The sequence below is a fragment of the Pinus tabuliformis genome, chromosome 9 (assembly GCF_031772625.1).
Source record: "Pinus tabuliformis cultivar Carrire ecotype Pingquan chromosome 9, CPIR1, whole genome shotgun sequence".
NCBI classification, from domain to species: Eukaryota; Viridiplantae; Streptophyta; class Pinopsida; order Pinales; family Pinaceae; genus Pinus; species Pinus tabuliformis.
Window position 1 is genome coordinate 1,868,860,678 of NC_142307.1, and position 22,063 is coordinate 1,868,882,740.

General features: G+C 32.9%; 1 protein-coding gene across 1 annotated transcript; it reads right to left on the minus strand.

Annotated features, from left to right (window-relative positions):
* Positions 1 to 219: 219 nt before the first annotated feature.
* On the minus strand, positions 220 to 17,360 carry LOC149156344 (LOB domain-containing protein 23-like). The gene is made up of 2 exons (XM_089437871.1): positions 17,124 to 17,360; positions 220 to 561 (listed from the first exon to the last, which is right to left on the minus strand). Exons 1-2 carry the CDS (start codon positions 17,304 to 17,306, stop codon positions 226 to 228), a joined length of 519 nt encoding a protein of 172 aa, XP_089293997.1. The 5' UTR covers positions 17,307 to 17,360; the 3' UTR covers positions 220 to 225.
* Between the last annotated feature and the right edge of the window lie 4,703 nt (positions 17,361 to 22,063).

Below are 22,063 nucleotides of genomic sequence, written 5' to 3' on the forward strand. Positions count from 1 at the left end.
TTTTGGAGCAGTTTACAAGTTTACATCATCTTGTTCAGGATTCGAACTAGGATTGGACTAGATCAAACTTTCCCAATTAGACACAATATCCCTAAAAAACAATATCTTTATATAAAACAAGGAAAAAAGCTAAAGGGAAACTACAATATTTTTACATAAAACAATGGAAAAAAGGTAAAGGGAGAAGCATCAAAGGGCAAACTTAAGAATGGAGAACCTTTTTGTTTATATACAGAATGGATCCCATAACTGCAACAGATCTACATCGTCCAAACCAGGCGGGCTTGTATACGCGTACTCACTCTCCTGAATTGACGCACTGTGAAAATTTGGATCCAGCGGTTCTTGACATCCTGTAATGAGCATTAAAATATGAGCATGTTGTACACTCATGTTGGCCACAGCTGCTTTTGCAGAAGCCAATTGTGACTCCAGCTCTGCTAAATTTCTGTAGAGTTCATTGATAACTCCGGAGCAACCGTGTACAGGATCTCGAACTCTTTCGCTTGCTTCATACACCATGCTGTTCACTGCTTCACCTCTTTCCTCCACGGGGAGATCCTGTAACATAACCGTACGTTATCACACCGCAGATAGCTTCACAAATGTGCAATGTCGGATTCTTAGCATGACCATACTGTTTATAAACCAGTCTGTGTTAATTAATTTGAAACAATCTTCAACAAAATATTTGAAGGCACACTAATCTTGATTATATACATTTAGTTTAATGTTTGGTATTCTACGTTATTTCATTTCTTTGTGATTTGATTTATATGGATCAAAATTACAGACCACATCTTGCTGTTTTAAATAAATTTGTTATTAATCGAATGGGAGGTAATTTAAAAACACAAGGAAATGGGAATAAGTATTTGACAAAGATATAATCATTATCTAATTATGTTTCTATTATTACATTTATAAAAGGAATAATAATAAATATGAAAGAAATTGGTTTAGGATTGAAAGTTGAGAAAATTATTTCAGTAGTATTAATGTAAATAATAATAATGTCGAGTTTATTCTACATTTCAATTTCAGTTTGAGAAAGATGTGAAAGGTTATATTGACATTTTTAAATGTAAATTCAATGTGTTATGTTTATTAATATCAATATTAATGGAACATCGTGTAATATTAATAAATATTAAGGAATTAAATTTATTATATATTAAATAAAAAGATTAATTTTAAAGTATTATTAATTTTTTTATATCTATTTTATATCGATATTAAATTAATTTAGATTAAATTATTAATAATATTTTTAATATACAAATTTTAATATAGTGAAAAATTAGAAAAATTCTAGAAAAATCAACAAATACATTTTTATTTCAAAAAAAATTCTTCCTACATCTATTTATATTTCAATTTAATTAAATTATTAATATTATTAATAACAATTTTACTAAAAACCTTATTTTTTTAGTCATCTCCTCTGCATATAAACTAATTCTTCAATTTCCTTCTTACAAATCTATTGAATGCTTGTATTTGAAAAAGGGAAATATGTATGCCGATGTTCCAATTTTATCTACCTAATTCTATTAGGTAACCACTCTCCATCTACAATCCATGAAGGTGGGTAAGGATGGTAAATATATTTTTAATAGTTATTCAATTAATTTTTATTATTTATGATTTTGTAAGGTAAATATAATAATAATTAAATTATAAAATAATATATTTAATACATGTTTGTGACTATGAATCAAAATTATACGCTATTTTGGTGGTTTAAATAAATTTGCTATTAATTGAAATGAAAGGTAATATAAAAACTTAAGGAAATGAAAACAAGTATCTCAAACAAAATCAATGTAGATTTACAATGTAGATTTATTTTAAGTACTGATCTAACATGAGTTAGAAATGATCAAACGTTTTGATAGGCAAACTTAAATTAAAATGATTTTTTTATTATTAATATATTTTTAAGTATGTGTCAATATTACTTAATATTAAAATGCTTTATTGATAACCTACATTAAATATTTTATTATATACAACAATAAAATAGTTTATTTTAACATTTGTTTTTCTAGATATATATGAAATTGACTCCAACATAAATTAGTTAACATAGATATTCAAATATTTTATTTAAATATCTTGTGATTTTTTTTTGAAAAGTATAATGTTTAAACGTCTTACTCACCTTTTTTTTTAACTTCTAATTACTTTACAACATATTCATTTTTTTTAATATAACAAAGATTATTTTTCTATTTAGAACCTAATTTATTTGTTTGCTATTTAGAACACAATTTATTCTTATTTTAAATGGATAGATAGAGTGACTTACACATTCTCTCATACTTGGTTGTAGAAAGAGTATCTCCACATCCCCTCGTACTTGGTTGTAGAATGAGCCTCTCAAGTTAATGATTATACATCCATAAAAATGAACAATAATAAAAATGAAGAAATAAGTTTTAAAATTGAAAATTCAAGAATTTAGTTTAGTAATATAAATAATAATTATATTAAAATACATTTTACATTTAAGTATGGGGAAGATGTATAAACATTGAACATCATATAGGGAAAATTGTTTATACACATTTTTAAATTTATTTATTTATTTAGTAAATAAAATTAATATATAAACTCAGGATTAAAAAAATCAATCAATGCAGTTTATTTCAATTTTTTTTTTTTTTTTATTAAATAAAAAAATTAATATACAAACTAAAATATAGCCAAAATTTGGATAAATTTACAATTAAGAAGGTAACAATCAACAAAATACACTTTAGTTTCAATAAAAAAAAATTCTTACACATTTAATTTATATCAATTTTATTACTACGTCAACGTAAATTAAATTATTAATAATATTTTTAAAATAACCAAGCGGGGTCATCTCCATATATAAACAGACTCATCAATTTCTTGCTTACAACGTTATTTGGCGCTTGTATTTGAAATGAAGAACACAGCCACTTGACGGCCTACTTCTGCGGGTGTTCCAACTTTGCCAACTTTGCCACTTTGTCTATGGGTTACACCTTTAGTGTTGGGAGCAATGTTGTGAGCCTTGCAATAGTGGTGGTAATAAGAATAGATGAATTCTAGCATGCATTGGTTGAGCCTCTATAACTACTACCCTATTGTACCAGAGTAAAGCAACGCATGTGATAAAAGAAGTGGAAGAAAGGTATAGGGGTCATGTTTTAGTCGAGGGTCGTGAGCTAATGGAGGAGGTGGAAAAGGAGTTTGCAGTGCAATATAACTCCATGTTAATCATTAGATTTGGAAGAGGTAGATGGTGGGGTTTGTGACCTTGTTCACTCAAGGACCTATGATACCAAAATTCTTTATATCTCTGAGATGTTTCGGACAATGAAGGTCATAATGTCCTAAACATTAACAAAAATTTAATCCAATGATGAAGAGGTCATGCATACCCTCAAATTTTTTTATTGTAAATTTGTATTTATCTATAGAGGTGTGTATGGGATGGGTTTCTAAATTTAACCAACTACAATTTAGGACACACTTAAGCATCCAAACATGCAATCTAGGGACATTCCTGCCAACGCCATTCTCTTGGAGGAGTATGACAATATTTTGTTAACATGGCAATGGCACATTGATACTAGATACCTTGCTCATAGTGAAATGTTTAGGAAATAGAAATCTCTCTTTTTCTATCACTTTGAAATCCCAAATGACATGCTATTAACACTTATTTTGGATGGGTAACTAGTTTTATTTTATGTAAACAACCAATACCCATATAAATATATTTTACATTTCGTATAATATGTGCATATCAACATAGTTTTATCCCATATAAATATATTTTAAATTTGGTATAATATGTACTTAGTTTTGACTTAAAAAAAAATATGATATCTATCACAAGTAAAATAATTACGACCTAAATCGTTCCCTTTAGAGAAAGCTCTTTTGGGATGCCACTCTAGACGCTTTGAGGAGCATTTTGGAACGATGATTTCAACTATAACATGGACACTACATGAGATTATGAATTATCAACTGTTGTTATTAATTTAACAATGAAAACACCAAAATAAGCGAATGCAGAAAACGACTATAATCAAAGCATATGAAGGACAGAATTGTAACGAACGCATTCAGATAAAGTTATAGAAGCATATGAGTATAATAGAGTTATCGCGAACACATTGAGAGACAGAATATAATGGGATCACTCAATCAAAGCTTCTCTTTCCAGAATAGGAGGGCGTGAAATTCACGTCATCTTTGTTCAATGAAGGTTCGATGATAATATATTTTTTTATAATATTTTTTTTAAATATATATCTATATATGTTGAAGGTAAAATCTAAAAGCCTATGTGCAAGGTGAGGATAAATATTTGACTTGTTTGGATAAATATTTGATATGTTTGTGTAGAGTGGTAAAGTTTAATCACAAGTTTTCCATGTGAGACATTGAAGTTAACATTTTTGTAAATTGTAAATGCCTATGTGCAAGGTGAAGATAAATATTTGATATGTTTGCAAGGTGAGGATAAATATTTGATATGTTTGTGTAGAATGTGGTAAACTTTAATCACAAGTTTTCCATGTGAACATTGAAGTTAACATTTTTGTAAATTCTAAATTTTAGATGTATGAGAAAATTTAATATCCAATTTTTTTAAGATGTAGAATTGGGAAATATCTAATTTTTTAAGGATGTAAAAAGTTATGGAAGCATATGATTAAAATCCAAAATCGAGGGCGTATGTGTAAGGAGAGGACAAATATTTGATCGATTTGGACAAATATTTCATCCGTTTGTGTAGAATGTGGTAAAGTTTACAAGTTTTCGATGTGAGACATTGAAGTTAACGTCTTTGTAAATTGTAATTTTTTTAGATGTATGAGAAAATTTAACATCCAATTTTTCTAAGATGTCCGATTGGGAAATATCTAATTTTTTAAAGATGTAGAAAGTTATGGAAGCATATGAATACAAAGTTGTCACGAAAGTATTGAGAGAGAATTATGAATATAATTCCGTTATTAAATAAAAGATCCTTTTTCTCATAAATTAGGTTTGGAAATTCACTTCCTTTTTATAAGAGGAAAAAAAGTTGATTTTATTATAGAGTAAAATCAATACATCTAAACCATAACAATGCAACATAAAATTATTTATGTAATATAATCAATATATCTACCTCCATAATGGTGCGACATAAACTTATTTATCTTTATTTTTATTTTTTTCACCTCATTCTGGTCCAATAAAGTTTCTGTGATAAATAGATTTTTTTAGTGCCTTTCTTTTATATTTTCCACACATATATATATATATATATATATATATATATATATATATACACTAATTACATGCAAATATTTTAATATTTTAAAACCTAAAATAACCAATATTTGTTCTGTTTGGACAGTGCGTAGAACTCAGTAAAGTTTAATAACAAGTTTTTCATGTGAGACATTGCAGTTCACATCTTCATAGATTGTGTAAATTTTTATCTGTATAAAAAACTTTAATATCCAAATTTTCTAAGATGTGTAGTGGGGAAGTCCATTTTTTTTTAAATCTAGACCTTGCTAGAGTTTGGTGCAGTGATAAATTTTAGTAAAAAATACGTTGCGTTCAGAAATGTTAACACGGGTTTTTCAACTTGAAAATTATCTTTAACCCTTAAAGTAAATTCTCAATACTATTTTTAAGGGAAAAGTGAAATGCTAATAAGTAAAAGTAATAATTTGAAAAGTCAATAACATCATATATGGGATAGTAGTTCGTAAGATGAAAAAAACCACCGCGTAGAACGTTGTTCACGTGAGACATTGGAGTTCATATTTTTCTACCTTCTGTAAATTTTTATATGTATGCGAAAATTTAATATCTAAATTTTTTAAGTTGTGGAGTTGACAAATATTCAATATTTTTAAAAGGTAGATTTAGATAGAGTTTGGTGTAGTGATAACTTTTAATAAAAAATATGTTACATTCAAAAATGTTAACACAGGTTTTTCAACTTAAAAATTATATTAACCCTTAAAGGTAAACTCTCACTGCTATTTTTAAGGGAAAAGTGAATTGGAAAAATGAAAAGCTATTAAGCGGCCTTTTTATGCATAAACAATCGTTTATACTTTTATTTATCCTATTCCGTTAACAATCGTCTACGCTTTTACCTTGCTCAGTGCGATCTCAACCGTTGTATACTTTTACCGTGTTCCAATAACAATCGTCTACACTTTTACCCTGCTCAGTGCGGTCAGGGAAGACACTTTCAACAGTTACCCTGCTCAGTGCCTTGCTCAATGCGGTCAGGGAAGACACTTTCAACCGTTGATTTGAAGTATTCGATCCATTATCCCTCGCGGCGCATCCCATCTGGCATCTGGCAAGCATGCACTGCACACCGAATCCCCCTGCGCTCTCTGTTCATTAAGCAAAACCCTCCTGCGCTATCTGTTCATTAAGCAAAACGAGAAACTTCTAGGATGTGGATATCATGCCCGGGCGATCCATGAGCATCGTGCGAGAAAGCCCTACTGCTGCCATTGTCAAATTCAAGGCCAAAAGTATTGAGCCGGCCCATCACCATACCTTTGGGCATGACCTTCTTGTTGTGTCTGGGTGATCCCGTTTGATAAAGTCGGTTTTCACACGGGGTAAGCAGAATCTCAGAATAAACAGGAAGCAAGCAAGCGGCATAGCATTGGAAATATGGTAGAAGAAGATATGGCCACGTCAAAACCCCCGCATATCCTCAAAACCTAGATTTCTCCACCGTTCTTATAAGTTTAGTAGGTTTATTCTAGCGTAAGGAGCCTCAAGGCACTCGAGATATTGACTACCCGTTGTTCGCCGGTTCGATTCCCAAACGAAATACAGACCCTCCGCCGCTGAATTTCCGAGGGTTTCAGCGACAAATTATCATGTAGGCGCCCTGTCAAAGGTACAACTTTTTTACAGCTCGTTTGAGATCTAGTTTTGGGGTTTTGTTCTTTTGTTGTTGGGCTGAAATTGGGTTTACTCAGTGTTAGGTTATTCAGTTGTGTGGGCATATTCTCGGTTTTGTTAATTGAGTGATGTGAATCCTATCTAATTTCCGTAGAAATTAGATATATAATATATATACATATTTTCTTGGTGGTTCACGGTGTCTGGCACATTGTTTGTGAATTTTCAGGGTTTTTGCAAATTTTATTATTATATAAATTCGGGGTTTCGTTGTAATTGGGGTTCAATTTTGGCTGTAATTGATCTGGTGTTTATGTAAAATTGCAAGAGAGTAGGGTACAAGTCTAATCATTGCTCCTGGAGGTGATAACAGTTTCTTCTGTCTCAATTTCAGGTACATTCATTCTTGTTGTTAGTACCTTGTCTGAGTATTCTATGCACAATTGCGTTGAGTAGAGGTTATTTAGTTATTGGACATGAATTCCCGCACTTAATTGTATGACGGCCGTGTTCTTTTTTGTTTTTTTGTTTAAATTATATTTATTTATTGCATATGCACTGGGAGGTATGAGCATAACAAGATCCAATAGGCACCGGTAGGTGTGATCGCATTAGTTTTTAGTAGCAGGAACAAGAATCTAGCTGTATCTTAGCCTGGAAAATCATGGTCGCCCTCCAAGCACAAGATCCAAATCATAGCCGCATGGGTTAATGGCTATCGTATGAGTGTAGTACTATTTGTTGCATGACCCTTTTGTGGTATTTGGTGTTAATTACCTCCATTATTGCCCCCTGAGATTTGTAATCTTATTTTATCGCTGTTTAAAATGATTTGCTTCACGGCCCGGCGTGGACTCGTTCACATCAATTTTCGTCATTTTATGAATTTTGTGGCTGTTGATTAGCCAACACTGAATTTTTAGTGTTTCTGACTAGCCCATAGAGTAATGCTACCTCAAGGCTTGTACCCGTTGAAAGTTGGCAGCGCCTAACCAGCCATATATCAAGTATTAAATGCACCCGGAGATGCATGCGACATAGCCCGTTAACACGCAAAATGTCTTTTTTTATTTAGTGACGAGTTTTCAAATTCGTGTGTTAACCGATTATCTCGCGTGCATCTCCGGGTGCATTTAATAATTGATATATGGCTGGTTAGGCGCTGCCTGTAAAGTTGGCTCGTTCCTTGTATTGAATCTCCAAACTCTCTGGAATGGGAAGCTCTACTTTTTAACCCACACATTAAAATTGCTACTGCTGTTAACAAGGTAGAACTTCTTGTAGCCTGTGGGAAGGCCATATACTCTTCTCTGTTACACGAACCTTTCATACACCTTGGTGTCAATTACCTTTGTTTTTGCCCCAAGATATTCATCATCCATTTATAAATTGTTTGAAGTGATTGGCCCCGCTAGTCGGGGAAACTTATTTACAACAATATTCACCATTTTATTTATTTTGTGAGTGCTGATTAGTTAGCCTTGATTGTTTAGTTTTCTAGCTATCCGGAAGAGTAACGCCACCTTCTCCCTCATGAAAGGTCCCTGTTTCTGGTATTGAATTTCCAATGGCTGTATTGGGCAGTGCTACTTGTTAGCCTGCAGATTAATAATTAATGCTTCTGTTGTTGCTGACATGGCACTGATTGCTGCTGCTATGATTTGTCTTATGTGAAGAAACATCCTTTAGTTCCTTAGGTTATGAAAATTCCCTTTTTCCGGTACTAAAATCACTTAGAAGTGTTTGTGTGCTTTGTGGTTTCCCTTGTAATTGTTGTATTTGCCACATTTTCTTAGTTGCAATCATTCAAAAAAACATGTTTTCTTAGCTGCAATCTTACATAAAAAAACAAAGTAGTGTCATATCCATTGTCAGGGATTTTGTTTCATGTTATTATGACTATTTTGAGATGAAGAATTAAATGTTTTATGTTATGGTCTGCTTAATATACTTGATTGTCGAAATCAATAAAAATGTGTTAGATTGTTTTTGAAAGCACTTCTTATGACTCGTTGACTTGCAATTAACAAGTTGTCTTCTCTTTTGGTGTCCTTATGATCAGGATGGAGCACAAGTCACCTTATACTAATGGCTACCATCTGGCTAAAAATAATTATCCATATTGAGAACTCTTTAACCTAGATGTAAGTTTGTTTGATGTCATTCAAGTAGTACTTGTAGTCCTGTGGGATACAAGCGAAGCATTTATATTTGCTCTATACTAGTTTTATGCAGCTTTATGCTTTAGGCTACTTAAATGCTTTTATAATTGAAGTAATTGTATTTGATACATGTATTTTTATTGCCAGTATGTACGGAATTTTCAGGTACCACATGATGATGATGATGATCCAGATAATTACACTAGCAGTAGTCAAGATGAGAGTAATGGAATTAAAGGTGCCATAAAGATGATGTTGATTTGTTACTTTGAATTATAGAAATCTATTAGGGTGTTTTTGGGCTTCCCTTGTTTTTGTCCATCATAACTAGGTAGAGATCATTGTATGAAATTTCTTTACTTGCTTGTTTAACAACATTGTAACAGTGGTTGGGTTGGGATTATTTCATTAACATCTCTGATCATTCTGCTCTGTTTCTTTTGACTTTAATGAAGCAGGTTATGACACAGTGCTTGCACAAATAAATGGTGGTCAGGCTGAGAGGCCATCGGATTTACCATCAGAGCTGGCTTTAAAAAGAAAATGGTACCATGTTGAACCAGAGGCTGGTTATAATTCATTCGCACGGAAAGATGCAGACAAAAATGATGAAGATGATGATGACTTTGAGAAGCACATATCATAGGAATATTATCAGACCATGCTCGGGGAACATGCACAAAAGTTCAAGAAAGCCAATAAGTTGAAAGTAGCAGCAGCTGCTGTTGCTCACATAGGTCCCTCCACTGCAAAGCGTACATCAAACAGGAAAAGTTGGAAATTGAGTCATGGCTCTTAGATGGTTCTAAAAGATGAGAGGACTCCACATGGATTAGACGTTCCTACTTTCGCAGGTCCTCATATAGACGGTGCAGTCCAGAATCTGGGGAATTACAACCATCTTGACATTGCTCCTGAACATGGTCCTCATACAACATCTCGTTTATTGGAGATAGTAGAGGGAGTTACTTTTGAAATTCCGCGAGTTTATGACAAATTAGCACCACTTCTTAACTTGCCAAACTTTACAGATGTTCAAATAGAGGAGAGTTTTTTGAAGGGTAGGCTAGATTTGAGATCTTTGTCTGCCATGATGGCTGCTGATAAAAGGATTAGATGCCAGAACGATGCTGGAATGGGAGAACCTTCCACAAAGTATGGGACTCTTCAAGGCAGGTTGAAAGCACTATCATCATCATGTGACTCAAGCCAAAAGTTTTGTCTGTGAGTATTTGCTTCTGATTTGGAAGCATTGCCAACACAATAGGAATCATTAGGCATTCAAAGGCTGATTATGTTTGAAACAGGCAAATTGCAAATTTTTTATGTGAAGGTCTTGGAGAAAGGGGATAGCTATGAGGTTCAAAACACACATTTTATCAATTTTCTTGACTTATCATTCTGCTTCCACATACTGTCTATTTTAGCATTCTATTTTATTACAAGAGTATTCTTGCCCATGTATACATGGCTAATTTGTAATAATATAATGCATCTTTGCATATTCTGTGTCACTAAGAATCAGTGCTTCGATTTGGGTCTCAGGGATTATCTCTATACTCCTGCGCCTGATGTGCAGATGGTGTAGTATTTCACGGATACTGAGTTTTTCATCTGATGGGTCGGGCATTGGGATATATTTCTGGACGAGGATTTTCCCACAGTGGTCGATCACATTAAGGCGAATGTAGAGGAATCCAAATAGGTGTTTTTGTGTGTGCATAGAAGCTCATATGTAGGTGAAAGCAATAAGTTAATTTCATGGTACTATGTTTTTTAAAGTTTCTGTAGTTTATTGTCTAGGGATGGATTCTGTATGCTATTTCCTGAAATTATGTTTAGGTCTTTTATATATAACAATTAAACTATATATTCAAAGTTTGCCTAATACCCTTTGTGATGTAAATAAATTTCAATGAACATCAAACTATTTTGATAATTTGCATGGATTCTCGCAACATATCATCGGTAGGTTTTTTCCCTTCAATTTTGTGATTCCTTCCTTCTAGTCGAGGAAGGTTCTGGACCTTCACGTCTTACCTGAGATCAGGTAAGGTCCTAGTTGTGAGCTCTGCTCAGTCAAAGAGAGGGCCTTACTCGCCTGAATAAAGGTAGCTCACTCATAATTTTCAAGACCTTAATTGACCTTGAGTTATTTTATTTTTGCACAAGAGAAGCAAGGTGCCGGGTGGGCATGGGGGCTGAGTTGTGAAAAATTTCACGCCTTGTTGAAGGTCGTGTATGAAAGTGTTAAGAGAAACATGATGGGCATGGGAATTGCACTCCCTCAAGATGGTGGGATTTGGTGAATTGCACTCCTTCAAGATGTAGTATCATTCTATATATGTATATTATTCTTTATAAAATATAATAATAATATCGTGGTTTCTAATGGAATTAACTTTTTAATAGCAATATATCAACATGTTTTCTAATTTTATGTTTTGATTTTCTAAATGCAATATACTATTATGGTTTTCAATGAAATATATTGGTAGGGGATAGTCATGGTGGTTGTTGCCTTGGTCACGAGCAAACTTCGTATATGCTTGGCCATCTATAGAGGCTTATTGATTTTGGGTAATTAACTTAACCTCTTGATTTTGGGTAATTAACTTATGCTAAAATGAAATAAAACATTCAATGTGTTCCTTGTAATATAGATATAAACAAAACATCTAAAGAAAAGTAATTGTACAATGATCCAGTCCAAGAAAACAAAGTTTTCCACAAACCAATTAACTTTTCTAGAAAAATTCAACATTCCAATTTAATAATTCTATCGGCCTTTCTTTATACCTTTTGAGACAATTGCTAGTTTAAAAAGTTAAGAACATCATTTATAGCATAGTAGTGAGAGGAAAAAAACCACCCTAAGGAGAAACCAATAAAATATATAGCCATAGTGTTAAGAAGAGATTATATATAGCCATAGTGTTAAGAAGAGATTATATATAAAATATAGTAGATTGAGAAAATTGTCATGACATTACTTTCCGTTTTTCCATATATATATAACATGTGTAACTATATAATTATAATGTCTGTTTTTTTTAACAACTCCTATTTAGACGGTTCGACTCGAGTTAAATTCTTCAAGGGTCTTGGGCGGTTAGATACCACCACTTAAACCCGCAACTACCTCCTTGATTTACGTTGCTTGACGATTGGCAAAAGTGGTTCACTGAATCATAAATAACATTACACCAACAACGAATCCATACAAACTGGTTTGGCATTTATATAGTTTCCCAGCTTCTTGATGAGCATTTTGGAACGAGAATGGAGTGGTTTGGAAAGGTCTTTATGAAAGCAGCGACGTACTGAAATTCGCTCTCTGGTCAATCTTCTTTTTGTTTTGGGTGTATTTTTCGTTTTGGGAATAATATCGAAGTAGAAGTAATCTTGAATTGTCGATTTTTTTGGAATTTTAAACGTATGTGAAGACACTTTATGGATAAAAATGTAATTTGATTGTATTTGGAAAACAAAATTTTCGCTTAGCACCAAGATATTTGTGTGAGAATATGAACATCGAGAATAAAAATCACTTCTTTTTAGAGTGGCCCGAGTACAACCACATTAGATTCATAATCTTTGTTGCAATACAAACCTTCCTAGCCTTCTACGATGTCAAAATTATAGTGAGCTCAGGAGACTTCTCTCCATGCTTTTTGAGCATAGGAATAAAATATTAAATCCAACTAATTAATTCGTTTCCTTTACGTCCATTGGACCAAAATTTGACAAGGAATAAAATCTTAAATCAAACTAATTAATTTGTTTTCTTTAGGTCCGATGGACCAAAGTTTGGTCTATTAACCATCATCATCATCTATCATCATTTACCTTAATGAAATTTAAGTGTTAAAATTCCAAAATTTAATATTACATAAAATTTGGCACTAGGCCTACCAACCTGCTTTTAACCACAATATTTTTTTTTTGTTATGAATTCGCTCTATTTTTTTTTTCTTTTTAATAGTTAGGATAATGTTCTGAATTGAATTATTAATTTTGGTGCAAAGTTAATTACACATTTTGTTTATATTTGTTCATTGATGGAATATACTATTATACAAATTTGGGTTTATATATATATATATATATATATTAATTTATATTTTTTAGTTTTTTTCTAAGATTATTAATTTAATTAGGTTATAAAGATATTTTTGGATTATGAACATTTAAGATGAACTATTAAGAGTTACACAGCCTAAATTGTGGTTCAAATTTAAAATAAAATTCCAATATGGTGAGTTTTCTCTCTTTATTGATAAAGAACTAAATATATAACAAAATGAGATAAATGGTATTGGACAAGAAGAGTAATTGTTGACAAAAAAAATCAATTGTCTTGATGACTATCTTTTCCCAATTCCAAATTACATTGATAATAAAGAACTAAAAATGTAACAAAATGAGATAATTGGTATTACTAACATCATGAGCTTATGACAGGAACAATTATGTGTAGATACCTTGATGACTATCTTTTCCCAATTCAAGTCATCTACTTATGACACGAGCAATGGTATATCATGGGTATATGCCTTGATGACTATATTTTCCCAATTCAAATCATCTGCTTATGACACGAGCAATGGGTAGATACCTTGATCACTAGTTTTTCCTAATTCCAAGTTACATCAATACTTAAGATCGAGGTAACAGTGTTATAACCTTTATAAAGATTGTAGATCAGAAACACATGATTATGATCTTAAAACATACCATCATTCCAATTTAATATGTTAAAATATATCTTACCATAATCATAATGTTTTAAAAAACTAAAATACTATTTCTATAAAAGTGATTATTCAATAAAGGATTATTTAATAATGAATATAATTTTTATTATCATTCAGTAAAAATGGGTGAATATAGACCTTTTAACAAATTGAGGATGGTTGTCTTTCCAAGTGTAATAGAAGGTTTTTGTATTTTTGGTTTTGCAATTTAACAACGAGGATTTTAGCTAGAGGTATTATCCATAATGATTAAAGGATACTCTTAAAATTTCCACATAACAATCTACAGTTTAATTCGAGGAAGTATGGTTTATCTTTGTAAGATTTATTCTCTAGTATATGTATTTCATGAATGAAAATGTAGAATGTGACAGTCTATGTCGGACAAAAGTGCTTCAAGTTACAATGAATGGCATCACCTCTCAGATATTCCTTGTGTTTTCTTATACGAGATGTATGCCAGATGACACATGGAAATTATTTGTAGTGTTGGTGGAAGATTGGAAAATTTGACACATGCCATATTGTTTGTAATGTTGGTTCCGTTTCAAGTAGAAGATAGTGATTAGTCGAATTCCTTCAGATTTTCTTTTTCTAGCCAATGACGATTGTTTAACTTTTTTGGGCAAGAACATGAAATGTTGCTTCAACCATGGCCCATCTAAGTTTGTCTTTTAGAATGTCACAAAACATATTGTAGCATGTCTTTCTATTGAGAAGAGCAAAGACTTCTCAGGTTCAGAAATGTCCATTTCAAGGATCCCTTCTAAAGTAATAATCTCAATCTCAATGTCATCATAAAAATAATAAAATATTTAAATAGAATAATTATAATCTAGGTGGAAGAATCCTAGATCTATTGGCCGCTTCCAACACGTAGAAAAAATAAATCTTTCAATCTTTCTCTAAACCAGTTATTAGGTAGTGTACATGTAACTCTTTGGAAGTGTGTGAAGTTACTACAACTAGACCTATCATATAACAAGCTCACAATGCACATACCTCATGTCAGATAACAGTACTTCAAGTTATATTGAGTGACATTTCTATGAGATATCCCTTTTATTTTTTGTACGGGATGCATTTCAAATGACACATGGGAATTGTTTCCTGTGTTGGTGGCAGACTCGCAAATTTGTCACATGTCATAATGTTTGTAGGGTCATACTGTTTTGAAGTAGAAGATGGTGATTAGTCGAATGCCTTCATATTTTCTTCTTTGCGCTAGTGAAGATTGATTACCCATTTTGGGGTTGAACATGAAATGTTTAAACCATGGACCATTTAGGTTTGTCTTTAATAGGTCACAAAACATATTGTAGCATGTAATATTCTCTTCTATTGAGAAGAGCAAATATATCTCCAGTTCATAAAATCCCACTTCAGAACAAACAAAAAAAATTATAATCTTTGTGGAAAAATCCCAAAATCCATTACCCACCAACAATAGAAGAAAAATTAAATCTTTCTCTAAACGAGTTATTTGGTAGTATACATGTAACTCTAGGGAAATTTGTGAAGCTAGTACAACTATACCTATCATATAACTCGCCCACATGGTGGATACCACAAGAAATTGGGCTCTCCATTGTAATAAATTAATTTAAATTATTACGTATTGTTAGAGGCACTAATTTATATTGCAACAGAAACAATGTTGAACTACACAACGTGTAGATTGCATAACATAACACATCTCTCTTCATTTATGCTCTTCTTCGATATGCTACCTACCGTGTTTCCTGTGCAACCTTTGGTGCTAGTATTAATACAACCACATTAAAAATATTAATGTGGTTGATATAGCGGAATACGTTATAAATATAACAAAAAAAACCATTGCAACACAAATAATTTTTTACCAATGTGCACATTTACCTGATTAACCATGTATAAAAAGGTTATGGGACAACTTTAACTTCAGAAAAAAAAAAAAAAAAAAAAGAAAAAAAAAAAGGAGAAGAAGAAGAAGAATTACACATCTCATTATAAAATGGACTATTTTTCTAAATAAAATGCTTATATATTAATTTCCCTATCTAATTAGAATATGAACTTCTCAGAATCGAAATAATATCAAATCCCTAAGAAATTGGTGGGAGGGGACATCTCATTGTAAAATGGACTATTTTGCTGAATAAAATTTTCTTATATATTAATTTCCCCATCTAATTAAAATATAAACTTCTTAGAAATGGAATAATCTCAAATCCCTAGGAAATTGGTGGGAGGGGAGCCATTTGGCACGAATAATTTGATTTAAGTAATAAGTGTTTTTCAGTTATCTAGAACTAATGAAATTTTCTATTCTAACTTACAATCTTAAATAATAATCTTATCATTTTCTTCAAGAAAATTTATGAAAATATTGCACATAACATTTAAAAATTATATCAATAAACATCGAATAAAATAAGAGTAGTCTAACAAGGCCACAATTTTGCCAAGAAAATAGTGGTAATTCTAGCATGATTTTGACAAAATTCAAGTAGAAATTTAGGGAAATCTAAATTGCATTTGTCAAGCTATAAGATTTTAGATTGTTTAAATGTTTTTGATGATGCTAATTCACTTCCACCGTAAAAAAATTATGTTAATTTCAAATTTATCACAATTCGTAAAGAAATGAAATCTTATAAATAAAATACTTAAGAAAATATAGCTATCTTAAATAGCTTCCAATCTTAAAGGATACACGTAACATAGAACTACCAAATCTTATAAATAAAATACTTAGAAAATATAGCTATCTTAAATAGCTTCCAATCTTAAAGGATACACGTAACATAGAACTACCAATCTTAAAAGATACACATAACATTTAAAAATTATATTAATAAAGGGGAAAAAAAATTATTTGAAAATTCCATCGTAGGTTCGAATATGCAAACAAATCCGATCCTATAAATAGAATATTTAGTAAACTTAACTGCCAATCTTAAAGGTCAATGTTATCATACCCATTAAGAAAATCAAATCCCTCTTAAAGAATAATCTTATCATGTCCTTTAAGAATATCAAATCCCTAAACATACAGCTAAAAAGATTTTATAAACCTCATTTTGAAACATAAAACTTTGAAAAAAGATTAGACTAAAAAGATTTGAGACTCAAAGCATGATAAATCTAGAATTAGCAGTCACACTAACACGTAGTGAAAAGCACTTGAGTGTCTGATACTAAAACCATAAATATGAAGAGTGCGTTAATTGAATTGAACCTGGAGTAATTTGATACTAAAACCATAAATATGAAGAGTGCGTTAATTGAATTGAACCTGGAGTAATTTGATAATATTGCCGTTTCCGAACACCCTGTGTACCAAGTGGAACTTGTCAGGATCGTCCCGTGGAAAATATGGCGCGAGAACGCATTTGTCTGTACATTTCTTTCTCTGGAATTTGCAAGCAGCGCACGCACTTGTGGACAACGCCTCTGGATTCGAAGTCGTATCGCTCATCTCCGAAACAATTTGAGAGAAAATAAACTCTCTCTTCACATAGGGATGCTTCACTTCCCGCTGCTTACCTTTTCGTTGAGGTATGCAATAAATTTTAAAGGAGCAAACAAACTACGAGAAACGTCACAAAATAGGCAACCCGGAATTTCCCCGAAACTACCAGAGCTTCCGGAAATATCAATCTGCACACCACGCTTGTAATTTTGATTGGACATAGATTGCACATTTCTCTATTTTTTCTCTCATCCGAAAAGATCTGGTCTAGAGTAGCTCTCATGTATATAGTTTTCCCCAGTTTTACTTGGGGAGGTGTATATAATCTTTACATGGGGCGGTGTATATAGTACTACTTGAGATTAGACCACCCGACTTTCCCACCTTAAACATTTACCCATTTGCACTGCATAATAATATAAAAAAACACATACACAAACAAACCAATTAGAAACCTAAGTGCTCCATATTTCCTAGTCGCATTATATGGCCATGGAAAATTCTTCCCAAAAAACAATTGTCCAACAACTCTTATGCGCCTGACACTTGAATAATAATAAAATTTCTAATAAGACACGACTGTCACTTCAATATTTACATTTTCTATGAAATTTCTATGAAGTGGCAGAATATTTACTACTTCCGACCATACAAGGAAGGATTGTAGGCCAGGCTTAGTCATCCTCGAAAGTTTATTATGTTCAATCTCAAATGCAAAACGTGGTCAAATCCATAGGAGTGAGCGTAAATTTCCAAAATTATTAGACTTTTGCCGCACCTTTCCTACTTGCCACACCAATAAGATGACAAATTTCCTGATAAAATATTTACGCAAGTCTGTCATTCCCATAAAAAGACAGTTCGTGTTAAAATCTTACACAAGTATGCCATTTCTGTCTTTTCAACAGCCGACAAATGTCTTATTAAAATCTTTCACTGGTCTGCCCTTCCAAGAATTTCTTATAAACTAAGCCATATATAAGGCTAAGGGTGGGAATTTGACTGGTATTTTCTTCCTTTAAAATTTTTAGATAACGGTTTCAATGACGGTTTCTGATTACGTCTGTGAATATGTCGTTTCAACTGGAGTTTGCGCCTAGTCTCCATAGTCTAAATAGATCAATGATTTGAAAGATTTGGCTCATGAACAACGATATCTACCCCATTTATGAAATATTATAATGTTTTTAATACTGTGTTCGCTTGATTACAAACTCTTCGCCACAGACCCCACATTGATTCTATGTTATTATGATAGTGTTGAGAATGCAGATTAGTCAACTCCAGAGTCTTTGAGATGGAATTTTTTTCTTGAGAAACTCTCTCTGTTCACATTAATGGAAAAAATCCATTTGTTTCTCCTAAAATTATAATGGAAAAAATCTATTTGTTTTCACTAAAATTATAACATTCAAATAGTTTAATGAAAATTCAAATAGAAAATAGTGAAATAGGAGCACACTGATTGCAATACAACATTCAGATAGTTTGATAAAAACTCAAATGAAGAATAGTGAAATAGGAGCACACTAATTGCAATAATCGCGAGCAGTGTGAGTAAAACAAACTTATAGATTTGCCCATAATTTTTTCTTTATATTTTATAGAAAAAATATAAATAAAATCTAGATGGTTCAGGAGTTATTGATCTCATTAATCCAAATCTTTCATTAAATTGATGAAATTCTTCTCAAGTAGCTTGGCTTTCATAAAATTGAAGGATCCTTCTCAAATGGGTCTCATAGTGAAGGTGAGGAGGAGTCATGAAATCAACCATCTTCAAGATGTTGTTTTTACTGGTCATGTTTGATGATTGAGAAGAAAAAGAAACCGAAGGAAGAAGAGTGGCATAGGAATTATAGGTTTGAAAGGGAAATGTTTGAGAAAAAACACAAGGGAAAGATTCAGATAATGATGGAGTACTATAATTGCTTCTTGGTGTTAGACCAGTAATCACAACTACTCAAATGTGCGACCACTGTTCAGACATCAGTAAGTTTAATGTGTCTGTTGAACATCATTATTACAGCGGCTGTCTTGATCCAAAATTCAACAGATATATAAATAGAGTTTCTAGAAACAATTGACAATAGGGGAAGCTTCATGAAGAAGCCACTAACCCACCAAATTCCAAAAGTCTCTCTATTGTATATAAATATCTGTTTAGACATCAAATGAAAGTAAGCTCTGAGTTGGTTGTGTGTGCATCTCTGTAGCTCTGCAATCTCTAAGTTGGTATCAGAGCGGTAGAGGTTGAGTGTTGTGTGTTCAGTGTAATCTCTAAGTTGCTATCAGAGCCAGGTTCCCTCCAAACTTCAAGACCTAAACAATAATGCAATTCACCAAGATCCTTCATCTCAAATACATGTGACAACCGATTTTTAATTTCTTCAATCAACTTGCATGCATTTCCTGTTATGATAAGATCATGAACATATACAGATATTAAAGCAACATTCTTGCCTTCATCTTCCTTGATGTATAAGTTAGGATCATTTTTGCTTCTCATAAAAGAAAGAATCAATTTTCACATACCATGATCTTGGTGCTTGTTTCAAACCATATAAATCTTTCTTTAACCTACAAACCAGATGCTCCTGTCCCTATTTTATAAACCCTTCAGGTTGAACTAAATAAACTTCTTCTTTTAACTCACCATTCAAAAATGTAGATTTGACATCTAACTAATGCGGTCATGTGGATGGTATAAGACTGTGTGAACATTTCTATATTCGACAGTCTCTGCAAAGCAAGGAATAGTGGATCCCTTGGAGTTGGTATCGGAGCCGAGGGTTTCGGTTGAGTGTTGTAGAGTGTGTGGCTGCGTGTGGTGGAGCTGTGTGCTCATAAAGTTGGGAGTTGTGTGCTCAGCCAGTTGTTGGCTCAGTCAGGTGAGCTACTAGAAGATAAAGGTTCTTCTGTGAGGGTAAGTTGCAGAGAGGGCAGAAAACCTGTGTGAAAGGCACCTGTGTGTGAGTAAAGGGTGTGCTGCTGAGAAATCAGGCGAGATCCTGCGTGTAAGAGCGAGTCAAGAAGCCATGCAAAGGAGGGCTCAGTGGTGAGCTGTGTGCTGTGAGCTTGGAGAACGGCGTACTGGTGGTAAGCGTGCTGAAGAAGTTTGAGCAGTGTATGCTTCTCCTGTTTATCCGCTAAACGTTTCATTTTTAATAAGGCCTTCTATGGATGCTTTTGAGGGATTCCTTGTTCCTGTTTTTTTTGCCGCCGACTACTACGCAAATATTTGAGCAAGAAATAAATAATGTAATGTACGAGTGCCTGCAGCTAGACTTGTTTTCAATGCAGGGGTTCGGAAGTGGTAATTTTCAGGGGAAGATGCTGAAAGCTTCTTGTATTTGTTGGACTCTCCCGGAGTTCGTGAGGTGTACATATTCAATCCGTGTTCTGTAGGCTGTTGCCTCATCAATTTTAAGGGTTGCTTTGACTCTTTCTAATATATATTTGGTCAAGATGAACAACATCGTATTGGATTATGTCAGAAACTAGTCGACATTAGTATATAGTAGGGTTTAATGCTTGCTAATTTTGTCTGAACTGTGTTCAACTAATGGTTCAATGTGCTTTTGCTGAAGCCTCTATAAATGCAATCATTCGTAATAGAAGGGTTTGATGTTTCCTTAAAAAAAAAAAATTAATGCATTTACACAATGCCATTAAAGTTGTGAAAGCTTTGTGTCGATGATCATTTTCTTAGGAACCCATTTGGGCTTAGCAGTATTTTTGAGTTTTTGGACAAACAATGTCATGTTGAGAATCATGTTGTTGAAGAAATCACTCATGTTGTTGAGGATCATGCTGTTGGAGAAATCACTCATGTTGTTGACGATCATGTTGTTGAAGAAATCACTCAGAGTAAAACTTGCTTCTCTCATAACCCAATTGTTAAAAATTTAATTGGCCCTACTTTCAAGATGATTGCTACTGTGGAGGATACTATCATGGATGTTGTATGGAGGCTGCTCATGTTCAAAGATGACTGCATTTTGGTGACTCCTTCATTGGTTCCTCATGGAAAATGGGGAGAACATGAATTAGATTACCTTTTTTGGGATCTTGCATTGCATCCCAATCCGGGAAAGGTTGCTGATGTTAAGTACATAAGCAAGGAGTAGAGGAATTCTTTTAGGAAAGCCAGAAAGGTAAAAATGAAACTGCACCAGCAAATGAACAAGCATGGACCTTTTCGCAAGAAGGCAAAAATGAAATGTTTTGTTGTAAACCTAGCTGAGACTTAGACCAGCAGGCATATCAATTAAGAGTATGTTTAACAGTGTCTTTTATATTTGTTATATAGTTGGAATTAAGGGGGAGTGTTGGAAGGTATTAATTCCAACTACCTCTGTTAATGCAGTAGCTAGATTAATCTAGAGAATACAACAGATATTCAAAGTGCAGGTTCTAGAAGTCGGCCAGTCATCAATGTTAGTCAGCAGCAAGCGGCGGTAGTCGGCCATTGTTGTTGAACCATAAATGTCAGTCGGCAGATTGCTGTAGAATTTACGACTATCCGTGTGTATAAATTTCTATGTTTGTTAATGCAATGATCAAGCTCTTCCATGAGTCTTCCAGTTTCTGATATGGTATCAGAGCAATATCTAATACTCGGAATAATATAGTGAGAAAGACAATATGGCAAGATGTAGGCTGAAGATGGCTAGGTTCGGAGTTTTTGTGTTCGGTCTAGTTGTTTCCAACCGGCGAGTGTTTAGAGAAGGATTTGTGTGAAGAACATATTACAAGTAGGG